This window comes from Aedes albopictus, chromosome 3, assembly GCF_035046485.1.
Source record: "Aedes albopictus strain Foshan chromosome 3, AalbF5, whole genome shotgun sequence".
NCBI lineage: Eukaryota > Metazoa > Arthropoda > Insecta > Diptera > Culicidae > Aedes > Aedes albopictus.
The window spans coordinates 321,275,492-321,290,662 of NC_085138.1; the positions used below are offsets into that span (position 1 = coordinate 321,275,492).

General features: G+C 41.4%; 2 protein-coding genes across 2 annotated transcripts; one reads left to right on the forward strand and one right to left on the reverse strand.

Annotated features, from left to right (window-relative positions):
• The first annotated feature begins 304 nt into the window (after window positions 1-304).
• Window positions 305-2,890, forward strand: LOC115268680 (sperm-associated antigen 7). Its single transcript, XM_029876786.2, has 4 exons — window positions 305-467; window positions 549-705; window positions 1,372-1,712; window positions 1,770-2,890. Exons 1-4 carry the CDS (start codon window positions 389-391, stop codon window positions 1,913-1,915), a joined length of 723 nt encoding a protein of 240 aa, XP_029732646.2. The 5' UTR covers window positions 305-388; the 3' UTR covers window positions 1,916-2,890.
• LOC115268683 (actin-related protein 8) lies at window positions 2,889-14,899 on the reverse strand. The gene is made up of 3 exons (XM_019673816.3): window positions 14,734-14,899; window positions 13,304-14,675; window positions 2,889-3,193 (listed from the first exon to the last, which is right to left on the reverse strand). Exons 1-3 carry the CDS (start codon window positions 14,758-14,760, stop codon window positions 2,895-2,897), a joined length of 1,698 nt encoding a protein of 565 aa, XP_019529361.3. The 5' UTR covers window positions 14,761-14,899; the 3' UTR covers window positions 2,889-2,894.
• Window positions 14,900-15,171: the final 272 nt, after the last annotated feature.

Here is a 15,171-nt window from a genome sequence, read left to right on the forward strand (position 1 = left end):
GTTACACATTTTCAAAAACAGCTCGTATACTCGTCTAGATGCGAAATGTCGATATTTTTTTTTGTTTTCCAAGGTCACTAGTAAACCTAGCTAGATTGCTGTACAGAAATTTTTGCGAATTTAACGATTTTGCGGACACAGGAGCTGATTTTGTGAATGTGCAAGGGTTACACATTTTTGGTGTAGTCTGGAAATTATGCACTTTTGTGCTGAGCGGCGTTAGCGTGTATGCATTTTGGGCTTCACATTTTTTGTTTGCTGTTTGTTTATCAACCTATTTTTATTTTGAAGGGGCGCTTTGCGAATAATTTTGACAGCTCCGGGAAAAAATCAGCAGCGTAAATCTAAACGTATTTTATTTAAACACATTCTTCGGGCCTATCGCGAAATGGATCTTCTTGGTTCTATACTGGGATCGATGGACAAGCCCCCGTCTCGGGACAAGAAAGAAAAGGAACTAATCGAAAGTAAGTAATCGTGATGCGGCCGTGAATTTTAGGACGCGGCGCGAAACGCACACTAAAAATGTCTCTTTGGTCTAATTTTAGAGCAAAAGAAGGAGCTGGAACAGCTTCGAAGCAAGGAACGTGACGAGTTGAACCGTTTCCGCAAGTACGCCGAGGAGCGTCTGGGTCGACTCATAAAGGACGGCAACCGGCCGTATATGGAATTTCAACCGTTGGACAAGGTTCACCGTTCGGTCGTGTAAGTAGTGATTGGGGTGGGCTCTTAAGTAAGGTTCTTGAACTACAGCCACTTGGGCTGGGCCATTTAACATAAACCTGCAAAGATTGATCGTCAGGAACAGCCTTATCCTGATACAGCTTGACGCACCGGACTTGTGTTAGTGCTCGTTGTATCACTCTAGCGTAACGCCACCGTTGGGACACAGCCTGCTTCTCAGCAAATATAACACTTCCGCAGTTATTAACTGAGAACTTCTCCTACCAATGAACATTTTGCATGCGTACATCGTGTGGCAGATACGAAGATACTATACGCCCATGAAAGTCAAGAAAATTTTCTTTACGAAAAGTTCTTGGATCGACCTGGAATTCAACCCGTCACCCTCGCCATGGTTATGCTGAATATCCATAGTTATCGATATAGGGAACCACTTGGGCAGCGGCCGGTATTTTGGGCACTCTTCGCTATAACTCAGTCGATTCCAAACCAATTGACTTGAAATTTTGAACACGGCTAGATACTATATGTATCTCTTCGCGTTCCAAAAATTTTGTCAATTGGTTCAGAATTGGCTGAGTTATAGCAGAATATTGCCCAAAATAGGACCCCTGCCGAGATGGTTCCACTTCCCTACGTATAAATTTGCCCACATCGTTTTGTAAATCATGTCTTCTGGAATTTTAGGCACGACATAGCTGAAATCGGAGGTCTGGCTGCAATGAGCTTTGGCGTTGAAGGAGTCGATCGGTACATAGTGGTTTATAAGAAGGAACATTTACCCTCGGAAGATGAACTGGCAGCGCGTAAGAACGGAGATCCCTGGAACAAGCAAACGGCCGAAGAGTACGCCGAAAAACGCAAACAGCAAAAACTGCTGGACCAGGAGCGCCAAAAGCAACCGTTGGACGAGAAGAAAGTCAGTGCCCCGGTTACTAACTACAAGGACAAGTACGTCCATCTCATCGGGCAGGACGCTGCCTTGGAGGCGGCAAAGAAAACGGAAACGAACAAAAGCTACGGTTATGGTAGGAGGATCTGTAGGCAACGGGGAAAGAGGTAACTCAAATGGCTTTCTTTTTCAGTTCCCAGCGAGAATAAACGCGACCTGCGCTCGATCGAACAAACCATGGCCGATATCCAGGCAAAGAAGAAGCTCAAAATCCAACATCAAGTAGCGAGCGATGAACCGCCAACCGACGAAGGCGGTTCGTCCGAGCAGCTGACTTGAAGCACGGTCACCAAAGAGATTTATTTGTTTTAATCTAGCTGTAGAGCTCCTTGGTTCGTCAACGGACGAACGAGACAATTGATTTTTCAGCCAATGGCTTTATACTTTTGGGTGTAAGGACACTCTTAGGACTTAGTTCGGAATTGTGCAGCTCAACGTCCACCACCGGAGCAAGCGATTAGGAATCAATATTCAGATTGCAATAAGATGCTCAATCAAATCAGCAATAATATACACTCAAGACCTCTCTTTACGACTGCATGGGTATGGGATATGCACTAAAAGTTATGCAATCATCAAACAATACCATTTGCGCGATTTTGAATTATTTTTGAAATGTTTCCAACTATGAAAAATTGTATGTAGCACTTCATGGCAACTTTGCAAAATATTCACTATTCACCTTCCTACTTTACATTGCTTGACAGCATTGTCAACTGTCAAAAGAATAGTGGTCTACTTTATGAAACTGGTTGAGTTTTATATCTACGTCAACTTTGTTGAACATGTGGATTGGATAGTTTACATAGACAAAATTTACATTTAATCCAAGATATTATATTACGTTTTACATTAATTCTTCTTAAACTGGCAACCCAGTCAGACGGAAATAATAATATTGACTGACCGCTTGCGATACTGCTGAAATGTTTGCATGACTGGAACAAACCAACGAAATATATGTATTATCAATTGAATCAATTGAAATATTGTAAAAGATTTTTTTATAGTTTGTATTAAGCATGGAAATATTAATTTATGCTTTTGATCATTGAAACCTGTCGTAAAAAGAGGTAGGTTGTAGTGCATCCTGAAGTTTAGGATTACCTATATTAATCGGAGTTTGCCGACTCTATCTGTCGTTCTTCCACGAAAAACGTTGTATAGGTTTTTATTACCTTGTATTATGTATAGAAAATCATATAGTTCAAACTTAAATACTTACGTTAAATAAATCGCGCATTCAAACACGAACGACCTACCACATGAATACCGCTTTCTCGCGCAATATCCGAAGTCCGTAGCGGGTCCACTCGGCCTCGGTCAGCCACAGTTCGGCGGCACTCTCCAGACAGGACATGATGGCGGCTCCCTTCCAGGCCGTAATCTCCGGGTCGATGTCCTTCGAGCTGGTCACAATGTTGTGCTCCGAGCGGTACATCAGTGGAATTTTTAGCGCCACTCGGTTCTGCAGCCAATTGCTGATGCCGGTGAATTTCATGCCGCCCCCGACGACTAAAATGCAGCCGTACATTTTGCGCTTCAGTTCGTCATTCGCTGTAATGGGAATAGGTAAAAATTACACAATACTAAGTTAGGCAATCAAAAAGGGATTGAAATAAATTCTGGAAGTGCAACTTATAGATACATCATCGGTTAATTATTTTTTTGCAATTTCTCATCGTAATAGGCTGTTTTACCTCACGCAAATCTGACAGGAAAAGGCCTACTTTCCCACACAAAATTATCAGTGCTGTAATGGTTCATTACAGCACTGTTTTCAGTTTTGATCAACTTCTTGATGCTTTCTGGACGCAGGTTTGAAAAATTGTGACAACTACCCAGTATAACCTGCTATGATCAGACTTTCTTAAACATGGCTATGAACATCAGTGTGCAGTTTGATGTAAAAGTTTTGTTAAAAACTATCCTCAAGTGGTAATTTATGAAATTGCAAAAAACGTTGTACGCATCTCGGTGCAGAACTCGATTTTTACAGCACTCGTCGTACTTATCCAACTCGGCAAGCCTCGTTGAATAAGTGTACAACTCGTGCTGTAAAAATCTTCATTCTGCACCTTGTTGCGTAAACTACTATTGAAGCAGCGTACGATCGAAGACTACTTTTTTTAACCAGTTCGTTTATTTAAAAGGCTCACTTGTTTACCTAAAAACTACCGAGCCGAAAATCTTGATAACAATTTGTTGTACTAAAAACTATCCAAAATATTCAGTAGCAAGTCCGACGGGGAACTTTCATCCTGGGCCCGGAACCGGAACTGGAGTCAGAACCAGATCCTGCGGCCGCGAATTGTGTTCGCCTTTGGCTGGCTTGAGGCACAGACAAACAGACGTCTCACTCTACTCACTTCCCATCGTTTCCCTTTTTAACGGATTATTCAAATATTCCGTAGTTCGCAAATCGCTCGCTCATGGCGCTCGCATCACTTTTGCTCCTATTTGACATTTGCTCACTATCGCCATCTACTCAGTGAGTTTGCGTACCACAGCATAATTAGCATTGGGCGATTATGATTGCGTGACGATGATTTTTATCGCATTTTGTTCTAAGTGATACGTCTGTTTGTTTGTGCTTGAGGTTTCAGCATCGCTGCCGTGATGGCTTTGGCAACCTCTTCCAGTGCTTCTAAACCTTCCTTTCGCCGCCTCTCTTTCTCCGAAACGTCCTCTGTATTACACACGGTTTGCTGCATCTGTTCCTCTTCCCGCGGCGACTGGTTCACAAAAACTTCATCTTCTTCCAGAACTTTAATAATGTCGTCCTCCGAAACTTCCGCAATTTTTTGTTCATCCGAAGTAGTTCCTTTCCCAGAAACGATGTCAGCATGTGAACTGGATCCCGAGTTTCCTTTTTTCTTCTCCATACTGTTCCGGCTTTGGCGCTGAGGGCAAGAGTCCCTCCGATGACCAAATCCTTGACACAGAAAGCAGGTATCTTTCAGACCCTCGTAGAAAATCCTGGCCTTCATATTACCAACAACCACCGCTGACGGAATAGTCGCTTTTATACCCATGTATACTCCTCGCACTCCAGTGTACATATGATCCAGGCCTAAGTCTGGTGGGAACTTTTCCCGTACCACATGTTGTAATTCTCCAAACTCTCCAAGAACCGATGATAAATCAGCATCTGGTAGCTCTGGTGGCAGGTCGAACACGCGTACGTAATGCATGTTTGCACCCGCGATTGACATCCTCGCGATAACTCTCTTTCCGTTCGCATAAGTAAAATGCCTCGGTTCCACATTTTTACTCAGCGATTCCTTCATAGCTTCCAACGTCGCAAATTTCAAGTACAGCGAACGATCTTGGGCTGACTTGTAGATAGCTTCTAACGAAGGTAAATCCGTGTCCAGCTGTTGCAAAAACTTAGCCACTTCCATCAGGTGGTGGACAACCCATCGGAAAACGGAACTGTACGGTGTTTCTCCTCATTTCACTCATGTCTATTTGGTGCTATTCCAATGGCACAGATAGCAGCAGCGACAAATGAGACAAAAGTCAACGACCGAGGAACAAAACGCGCGCACAGCGTAACCGGGCAACAATGCGAAACCGAGCAGAAGAGACACAATTGATTTCGTCCGTGCAAGACGACGGCAGCGATAGAACTGTTGAAGAAGACTACTTTATCAAGAAGACGGAAAACTCTGCTACATATTGTCCTATACTAACGTGGAGCTTGGCCACGGTGGAGATAATGGCGACACCAACCCTCAACTACCTGAAGGGCGCTTTGCATCAGGTCGAAAAGGGTGGTGATACACATACCAACTAGCAATGTTAGGTAGTCGTCGGCAAAACTATAAGTAGAAAACAGCCATTACATATTTAGTTGCCTCAAAAGATTCCACGAAAGCGGTGAGAAGACTCCCACTTGGGGGCATCCACAAACACTCAATTACCTAATCCCTGCTAGACGCAATTTCGAGAAGAGATATCGGTTTTTGAGCATTTGATGAATCCAATTGGAAATCATTGGAGATATACCATGACTCCGTGCGGCTTTCAATATGGCATCGAAAGGCACGTTGTCAAAGGCTCGATATTCTAAGCAAACACCCAAACAAGATTGCTTTTGAGCGAATGCTTTTTCGATATCGTAAAAGAGTCAAGGTGGACTTACCAGATTGGTAGGCATGTTGGTTCACATGAAGAGGCACGTTGGCCAGATGAACATCACGGATCCACGATGCGTTCTAAGCATTTCAGAAGAAAAGAGATCAAACTGATAGGTCTGAGACTCTGCTTCTTCATACGACGCACGATCCACTTTCGGAATAAACTTCACAGTAATATCCCTCCAAGATTTGGGGATACAAGTATTTTTTGTTTTCAAAACATGTTTGAAATAATCAAATCCCTTCTGAAGCAGTCTAAATCCCATCTGCCCCAGAAAATTTGAAAGGAGCAAAGCTATTAAGTACCACTCAATCAATTCTATAGTTATAATACTCCGAGCCGAAGCCAGGGAATCTGTTACGACCTGGAGTTCGGGGTGGTCGGGAGACATGACAGTCTATTGAAACTCCCAGGTGTAGCGAAACAAACACATTCAATGGTACTTTATTAACACTATAAAATATACATTACAGCTAACGAAACGTTACTACACGGAGGCTACATTACTTCTAATTAATCTCTGCGATTGTGCATCGGCCGAGGCATAACGAAATGCTATCGGCGAGCACGCAGATTGGCGAGAGCATGAGAGCCAATCCAGTGGTTCTCAACAGAATCATAACTACAAGAAAAGACATCAGGTTCATCCGAAGATGTAATATCCACACATCCAGAGAAGTGTCCCAAGTAACCACGAAGCCGTATATAGGTGCATCATTTTTGCCATATATTTTTGTTTAGAATTGTGAATATAATGCTGCATTACTTGAAACACCTCATTGAAGCAATATTAAAGTTCAAAAAGATTAGTGGGGCTCTCAAATTAGTGCCACATATTGCAGCACGTTGACAGCCATTGCTAAAGTAACATAAATGCATGTGCTGTACATATGCATTTGCACATGCTTAATGCGTGCAACACGAAAAACCAAAAACAAAAAAAATATTTTTAGCACCTTTTTGTTATCGGCGGTACTAATGCCCCCACACATGAATGTTTTACCCATTATTTTTTTATTGCCGGGTTGGGAGTCGAACCAGAAGTGTTGAAGACCGCTAGATGAGTTCCATACGCGCTGGCGCCTTGGACCGTTTCTGCTGCAGTGATAACAGTTATTTCATTAACTAAAAGAAAACTGTTTTTCTGTCTCAATCATTGCAGTAGAGGGCAGAACGACTATGTCATATGTAATCGAATCTCTGTAATCACATTCTTATGAATCACTGACAAATACATAATGCATTCTAAAAAATATTTAATGAATATATTGCGCAGTTCCCACCCAACTGGACCCCTTTCGCAGTTAGTATAAGTGCGGGATCGTCAATAAAACTGCGATTTAGCATCGAATCGTTTCGATGTCTTCTGCGCACTTATTCAGTACTTTATAATGCATAAGTGCGCAGAAGACACCGACACGATTCGATGCAAAATCGCAGTTTTATTGACGATCCCGCACTTATACTAACTGCGAAAGGGGTCCAGTGGGGTGGGAAATGCGCAGTAAGAAAATTAAAACATCCTTAGCACACTGCTCATATGCTAATTGTGGTTTCCTCATTATTGGCAATTGCATGTGGAAGCAGTCAACAGAAAGAGAAAAGCTCATCTCTAAAAAGGTTTTGCTGAAGAAAGTCGTCGATCGGTGGTTCAAACGGGGATTAAGTTGGTCGGGAGTCGAACCAGAAATGTTGAAGACCGCTAAAGTTGACCATAAAGTTGTTCACTCTTTTTGATTTCATTTGTTTACCATTAGAGTCAAGCTTTCATAATTGTATTGTTAGAGCAACGTTTGCTAGTTTGTACATTGCATTTGTTCAGTTTTTGTAGTGTTGAATTATTGAATTAGCATATTTCACCTTTTAATGCACCCTAATATAAAGAAAAATGTAATGCATCATTTCATTGATAATGCCAATCTAAAGGATTATTGCATGGCAAGTGTGGAATTACTGCACTTCGCATTGCAAAGGTTGACATTCAGTCTAATGTTTCTCGTGGATGTTTCTCCGATCGCACAAAGGCACCCTACACACTACTCAAACGGTTTGACCGCAAATGAGAATCGCATATCATCCAAAACTGAAAAAATACTTTTCTCCAGAATGACGAAAAAGCGAACAAAAACAGCGGGTTCGATTGCCATAATTATCTAAATAAACAATGGGACATTCTTATTTTCTTCGAAATGTGGATCATTTTGGGAAAAAGTGCTTTTTTAGTTCTGAAACATTTACCATTCTCAATTGAACCTTAACCAGTAGGAGTTTATACAAAAATTAGTCAAAAGATTTCTCCTGATATTTTTCCCAAGAAGTTATTGAATAATATTTCACTCTTCAGAGTTCCACAGTATTCTTTGAATATCTTCTAGAGATTCCTGCAAAAAAAATCTTTAAGGATTAGGTACCTAGACACTCTTCAATCGATTTTTTCAGTAATTACTCCATGAACTCATATGACAAATCCTGCAGAGATTCCGTTGGAAATTTTATTTATTATCTGTATTAACGAGATTTTTAGCCCTTTAGTTCATCTCGGGACCCACTATTTACTTCCCTTCCGAAGGAAGAACTCACATTTTTTGAGTTTTGTCGGGAGTGGGATTTGATCCCAGGTCCTCGGCGTGATAGTCAAGTGTTCTAACCTTCACACCAGCTCCGCTTCAAACATTGGAAATCCCAATATCCCTTCAGAGATTCAACCAAGGGTTTTTTTTAGAAAATCTACTTTGGATTTTGTAGAAATTCGACCAAAGTTTTCTTCAGAAAGTCATCTATAGACTCCTTCAAAGAAAAGAAATATACCGCATCGCTTAGAAATTCTTCCATTGATTCCTTCCGAAACTGTTCCATGATTACTAGGGATCGCTCTATATATTTCTGCTAGAACTCCGCTTGTAAACCTTACGTGAATTTCGTTATAAACTCCTCTAGAAAATTATAAATTTGGAATTCATTCAGGGTTCCATTAGGAAATATGTCATTGATTCCATCCAAAATTTCTGCAAAGGTTACTTTTAAAAGCCTACAGAATTTGCTCCAGGGATTTCTTCATAAAACCTTCTATGTTTTTTTTTCTAAATCCCCAATAGATTCCTTAAGAAACTTTTACAGGGATTCCTTTTAAGCATCTTCCAAGTATTCTTTCAGAAATTCTTCCAGTGGTTCTTTACATATTCTGACAGACATTCCATCAGGCATTTCTTCACGAACTGCTCCAGGAACTAGTCCAGGAATTCCTGCAAAAATTACTACATGTATTCCATTGGAATTTCTTGCTGAAATTTCTCCAAGGTTTTCAGTCAAGTTCAATCAATCCAGTTATTTTTGCGGAAATTCCTTCAGAGATTATTGCATGATTTAATCCAGTGATTCCAGCAGGATTTTTTTCAGAGCTTCCAACAAAAACTTATGTGAAGATTCCTTCAGGAATTCCTTCTGGTATTCGTCTATGTCCATGGCTCGTCTAATAATTACTGAAAATTTTCTTACAAATCTTCTGAAAAATATTTTGATTAAACTTCAGAAGAAACCTTTGGTAAAGTTATTGGGGAATTCTGGTAAAATCAATTAAAATAATCTCCGAAATTTGATGAAATAGTTCGTTTAACCCTCTCCTTCCCATGGTTGCTCTAGAGCACCACAAGTTTGGAGGTTATATATTCAAATGATATAATGTCACTTATACAAACTACACCTCAAACAACTTTGTTTTTACGTTATTTACAATATCCAAACAAAAAAAATACGAAGGATAATCTTGTAACTTGAAAATAGTAAAAAACTTATAAAAAATTGAATGTTCTTCTGAAAATAATTCAATGTTGATTTCAACAATTTAGAAACTATGTTTTTTTCTCTTAAAAGATTTTGACAAAAATACTTGTATAACAATATGAGTGTATACAATGCACATCACGAATAAAACTAAAAAATCAACGCTTACTTTGGTTATAAACTTCACTTTATTAATGGTGCATCAGAGCACCACTGGGCAGATGACAACAAAAAAGTTTGACGGTCATTGCGTCATCATTCTTGTTCTGTGTTCACCCCAGGCAGACCACGTACGAAAGTGTTGTTTACCATCTAATTGAAATTTTTCGTGAAGAACGAAAGGCATTTTTTCGTGAAAAATGAGCAGCAGTGAAAGTGAATTCCTTGGTTTTTCGGAAGACGAATGCGAGTGTGTAGTTCCGTCGTTGGAAAACACTCGAAACGATGAAGTTTCGAGGTACTTCCGAGCTTTTGCGGATGCTCCGGAGCCTGAATCAGGTTAGGAATATTTGCGTTTTTGAATTGAGGCTACAAATGTGTATCAATTTGCTTCATTAATTGCTTATTTTTTCTCTTCTAATTAATTGCAGATAGTGACACTGAAAATGTCCTTGCGATTTGCATAGAAGGGGATGAGTCTGAAGTGGATTTTCTCAGCGGCTCAGAAGACGAAGAACGAGAAAACTATTCCGTGAAGCCGATCGATCCTTCTCGGTTTTATGGGAGATCTGACACTGAACATCAGGACGAAATCATTCTACCCGATTCTACTCCTTCCGTTTCTTCAAAACCCAAAGCGAAAAAGATTAATAAATCAACTGCCAAGAAAACAAAGAAGAGCCGGATGACAACACGGGCTACAGCTGCAAAGCAAAAACGCCACAAACCTCGATGGCAACCACTTGCAAACGATGTACAAATGCGAGAAGTTCCACAATGTGGTCTGACACTCTCTGCTCCTCCGGCAAAAACATGGACTCCATACCAATATTTCAGGTCATTGTTCGACGACGAAATTATTGAAAATATAACCAAACAAACAAATTTGTATTCGGTAGAGAAGCTTGGTGAATCGATTGAAGTTAGTAAAAATGAAATCGAACAGTGCTTGGGTATGCTGCTTCTAATGGGCATACATAAAGTACCCAACTATAGGATGAACTGGTGAACTGCTACCAGATACGCACCGATTGCAGACGTCATGACAAGGAACCGCTTTGAACAAATAAAACGCATGCTGCATTTCGCCGACAATTCTCGAATGAAGCAACGAAATGAACCAGGATATGACAAACTTTTCAAAGTGCGGCCATTCGTAACTGCAATTCGCCAAAATTTCCTTCGCATAGAACCGCTTCCCGAGCAATCAATCGACGAGATAATGATCCCATCAAAGGCACGCTTGCCTCTTCGTCAGTACAACAAGAACAAGCCTCATCGGTTCGGAATCAATGTCAAGGCACGTGCAGGAAAAGATGGAATACTTCACGATTTCGATATCTACACAGGAAAGTCAGGCGAACAACCTAGTGGAGATTGGGGCATCAGTGGCGATGTGGTTCTGAAGCTTGTTGCAACCCTACCTGAACACAAACAAGTACGAATTTTTGGTGATAACTGGTTCTCATCTTACAGTCTGGCAATGGAACTGAAAAATCGCGGATTCCAGTACACCGGGACCATTCGTCCAGGAAGGATTTCCAACGCAAACTTCATAGCAGACAAAGAACTGATGGCGAAAGGACGCGGATCATATGATGCCTATATTTCGAGTGATAATATCATAATCGTTACATGGATTGACAATAAAGCGATTCATCTTATATCAACATACAACGGAGTCATGCCTTTGGACATTGTCAACCGCTGGTCAACTGCACAGAAGAAGTTCATCTCCGTGGATAGACCGATGATTGTACGCGATTACAATCAGAACATGGGCGGGATCGACCTCAACGACTTTTTGGTGGCGCTCTACCGAACGAGTATTGGAACCAAAAAGTACTATATGAGGATTTTCATGCATTTTTTGTATGCTGCCATAGTAAACGGCTGGTTGCTATATCGCAGGCATACAGAACAACGAGGTGATACAAATCACATGAGCCTACTCGATTTTCGTATTGCTGTGGCTGACTACCTCATACTCTACGGGAAAGCAGTAGTTAAACGTAGGGGAAGACCGACTACAAAAATTGTGCGTACACGAAAGAAACATCGGGTAACAAGAAAAGTTGTTCCGGCGGAGGCTAGATTTGACAATTTTGCTCATTGGCCGGTTGTGCTAAACCAACGAGTACGCTGCTTCCATTGCGATGAACGCAATCATTTTACAAGCTTTGGATGTTCGAAATGCGATGTTCCATTATGTGTCCTACAAGATCGAAACTGTTTTGTTCAGTTCCATAACGCAGATTGAGAACTGATTCGGCCATAATTCGATTTGATGCAAAAATTTGTTATTTTGTTTTCATTTACAGTGCACTTTAACTATTATTATATTATTGTTTTATGATCCGATTCGGAAATGTTAGATTAAATAAATCTTTTTAAATAACACCATAATAACCTGTTGTGCCAGCACTCGCATACGAATAGAAAACCCGGGAAACTCAGTAAGAATAGGAATATTATGCGAGTGGGCAGTATTTCTCTTCGAACTACAAAAATGTAATAGAAAAAGATATAGAATAAAATGCTTACTATAGTATATAAAGTATAATCTCTTCGTTAAAATTTGCGAAAAAAAATCAACCTAAAACCTTATATAACAATAATTAAATTGAAATGCATTGAGAAGATTAATATTTGTGCAATGTACACATATAGTTCACAAATTTGTTTTAGACAGTTTTTCCTATTAAAAAAAAATAAAAAAAATGAAAACAAGAAAAAAGTCGCTCATATGCCCAGTGGTGCTCTAGAGCACCACTTTATTTTCGATCAATTTGAATTGTATGCTATAATTTAGCATTAAATATGACTGTTTTGTTCCACCATTTTTGTTGCATAGTGAATTATCTATTTATTTTGGTCAAAAAAAGTCGTGGGAAGGAAAGGGTTAGGAATTCTGAAAACAATCAGGTGCAAAACAAACAAAAATTAAAAAAAAAAAATACAGTAAGATTTCTTTAAGGAAATGGTGTCTAATTTATGTTATGAATTTGAAATGTAAATTTCTAATAATTGTTTCTTCGAAACACGATAGAACAAATTTTAAAGAAACTTTAAAGAATGAATAACTACAGGAAATTAACATTGTCTAATGAGCCATTTTACGAGACGTTTCGGATCAGCTGATCGTTCATTTCATGAATGAAAATTTGACAGGAGGTTGCGCCCAAGCCCGTGAGTGTAAATATCAATATCAACACTGTTGTCGTTTCGTAAATAGACTATTGTCGTGGGGCGCCAACCTGGATGCTTGCCATTAGATTTGATCAATAATGGCCCCCCAGAGTTGTTTACATTTACAAATATGTTCGAAAAATTGAATTATCGTTTTCAACGTGATTCCACCATTTGGAACAACTGCCTGTCTTGGAACATGAAGCATCGTCTCCCGGTGGAAGTTCTTCGGTAGAAACAGATTTGATCAGGAAATTAAAGAAAGATTCAAAGGACACCCTATGTATAAACACAAAAAATAACAAAATAACCCCTGTAGTCGAAAATGACCGAAACAGAAAACCGCGAAGGACAAATCAACATGACCAAGTTACAATTAATTCACGATATACTTACGACATCGTTCGATGCTCTGCAGTACAGCCTGGTCGATTCCGATCATCTGCCCACCGGGCAATATAAAGTCTTTCTCGTTCGCTTTGCTTTCCCGGTCCTGTTCCAGCCCCTCGACGACCATGTCTTCGTCCGGATTTTCCGCACTGGCCAAACCACTTTCGTTGGCCGTTTGCTCCAGATTCTCTTTTCCACCTCGGCGGCCCGTTTCCCTCAGATATTCGGCATCGAAGCAATCCTCCGGGTGCGGTTGAGCCCGGGATGGGATCTGCGTGATGGGTGTGGATTTGTTGGCCCCCGTCACAGACAGGAGCTCTGTATGGAAGAGGCCCAGCGGGGCCACGATAGCCTCGTCCCCGATTTGAAGAGTGAAGCGACGTTTTTCCTGAAGAGGCTGATGAACGGTGAAGGTCTTCTCTTGAGCACCACAAACGTCCAGGTTAACATGGCAAAAGTCCTCTTTGAGTTGCTTGAGGAGGAACGCATCCTGAGGGCGAGTTTGATCGCATTCCTTGTACGGGAAGCTACACTTCTGGAGCATCCAATGGAAGGTTTGTGTTACGTCCGCTCCTCCGTAGTTCAATCGAACTCGAGTGTTCGGATGGGAGATGCCATCTTCCACGCAGGAAACGGAGGTCTTCTGATCTCCAACGTCCACGACACAGGCATAGCCCAGTCCCGCTCCGAACGTCGCCGAAACGTGATCCTGCACCAGAAAGCAACAACCGAATCCAATCTTATTCAACAGCAGCGACGTCAACTCCTTCAAGTGCCCCCTATTGTAGATATCCGGAATCACCAAAACCGCTTTGTACTGCTTCAGCTGTTTCAAATCTATCCGAAGCCGATGCCTCAACACGTACTCCCAGATATCCTGCAAGTCGCACATAACTCCGGACATTGACCCTCCGACATCCCCGTGCAAATTCAGCTCCCCTCGGCGTATCGGATAGTGCACGTTAAATTCCCCACCCGGGTTCAACCACAGCACCTCCTCCCCGTACACCCTATCACCAGGCAGATCATCCTTCCAGTCCACTCTGTTGGCCTGCACAACTTCCGCTCCGGATCGCCTATTGAATGCCGAAATCTGTTGCGGTGGCGTCGCGTATCTCCTCCGCCCGTCCGACTGAACACAAGACTGCAGTGTGTGCGAAACGGCCAGCCGACATTCCTCCAGTTCCGGCAGCGTGGATTCCTTGGTGGGTTTGGCCACCGGTGCCGGAAGAACCACGTCTCGATAGGCACGGCCACCGGGTTTGCGGCGGCGGCCAATGGCGTGCAGGATGCGACACGGGTTTACGTCCGAGGCCCGGCCCATCCGGAGGTAGAGAGATCCCGGGTGGATCACGATTATGTTCTGGGCTTGCAGGTGCTGGCGGAAAATACCGAATTAAATCAATGGTGCTTTAATGTGAACTTGCGTTTGTTACCTCGGGTGTGTCTTTATTGTTGGACATTTTGCAGAACGTTACCTATTTTCGCGATTTTCACTGATAAATTAACGAAATTATAAAACTAGTTAAGAAAAAGCTTTTTGTTTGCGAAATTTTGTTTGTTTTGATTGAAAAAAAAACAAAATCGAGGTTCAAGTTAGCCCTATTTATTTTTAAAATTTGATTTGATCTAGATAAGAAAAATTAAAACACGCGAAAACATTTTCAATCATATTGTCGGGCCGCCAAACCCCCCCCGTAACTTGACAGATGAGCTCAGTTTCGCGTACCTACTTGCAAATCGCAGATGTCGCTACTGTTCGTAAACAACGGGTCAATCCTTCACTGACGCAACAATTTTTGTCCATGCGAAAACACCTTTTTGTTTCGTGGTGAGTGGAAGCCAACAAGAGGCTAGTGTTTCGTATCAAAAGG

Bases quoted from the DNA above. Each gene is read 5' to 3' on its own strand.
- LOC115268680 (XM_029876786.2), top strand. From the start codon at position 389: ATGGATCTTCTTGGTTCTATACTGGGATCGATGGACAAGCCCCCGTCT. The intron at 468-548 runs GTAAGTAATCGT...GTCTAATTTTAG, and splicing joins AGAAAAGGAACTAATCGAAA to AGCAAAAGAAGGAGCTGGAA. The intron at 1,713-1,769 runs GTAGGAGGATCT...TTTCTTTTTCAG, and splicing joins GAACAAAAGCTACGGTTATG to TTCCCAGCGAGAATAAACGC.
- LOC115268683 (XM_019673816.3), bottom strand. From the start codon at position 14,760: ATGTCCAACAATAAAGACACACCCGAG. The intron at 14,676-14,733 runs GTAACAAACGCA...ATTTTCCGCCAG, and splicing joins ACAATAAAGACACACCCGAG to CACCTGCAAGCCCAGAACAT. The intron at 3,194-13,303 runs GTAAGTATATCG...TTCCCATTACAG, and splicing joins GCAGAGCATCGAACGATGTC to CGAATGACGAACTGAAGCGC.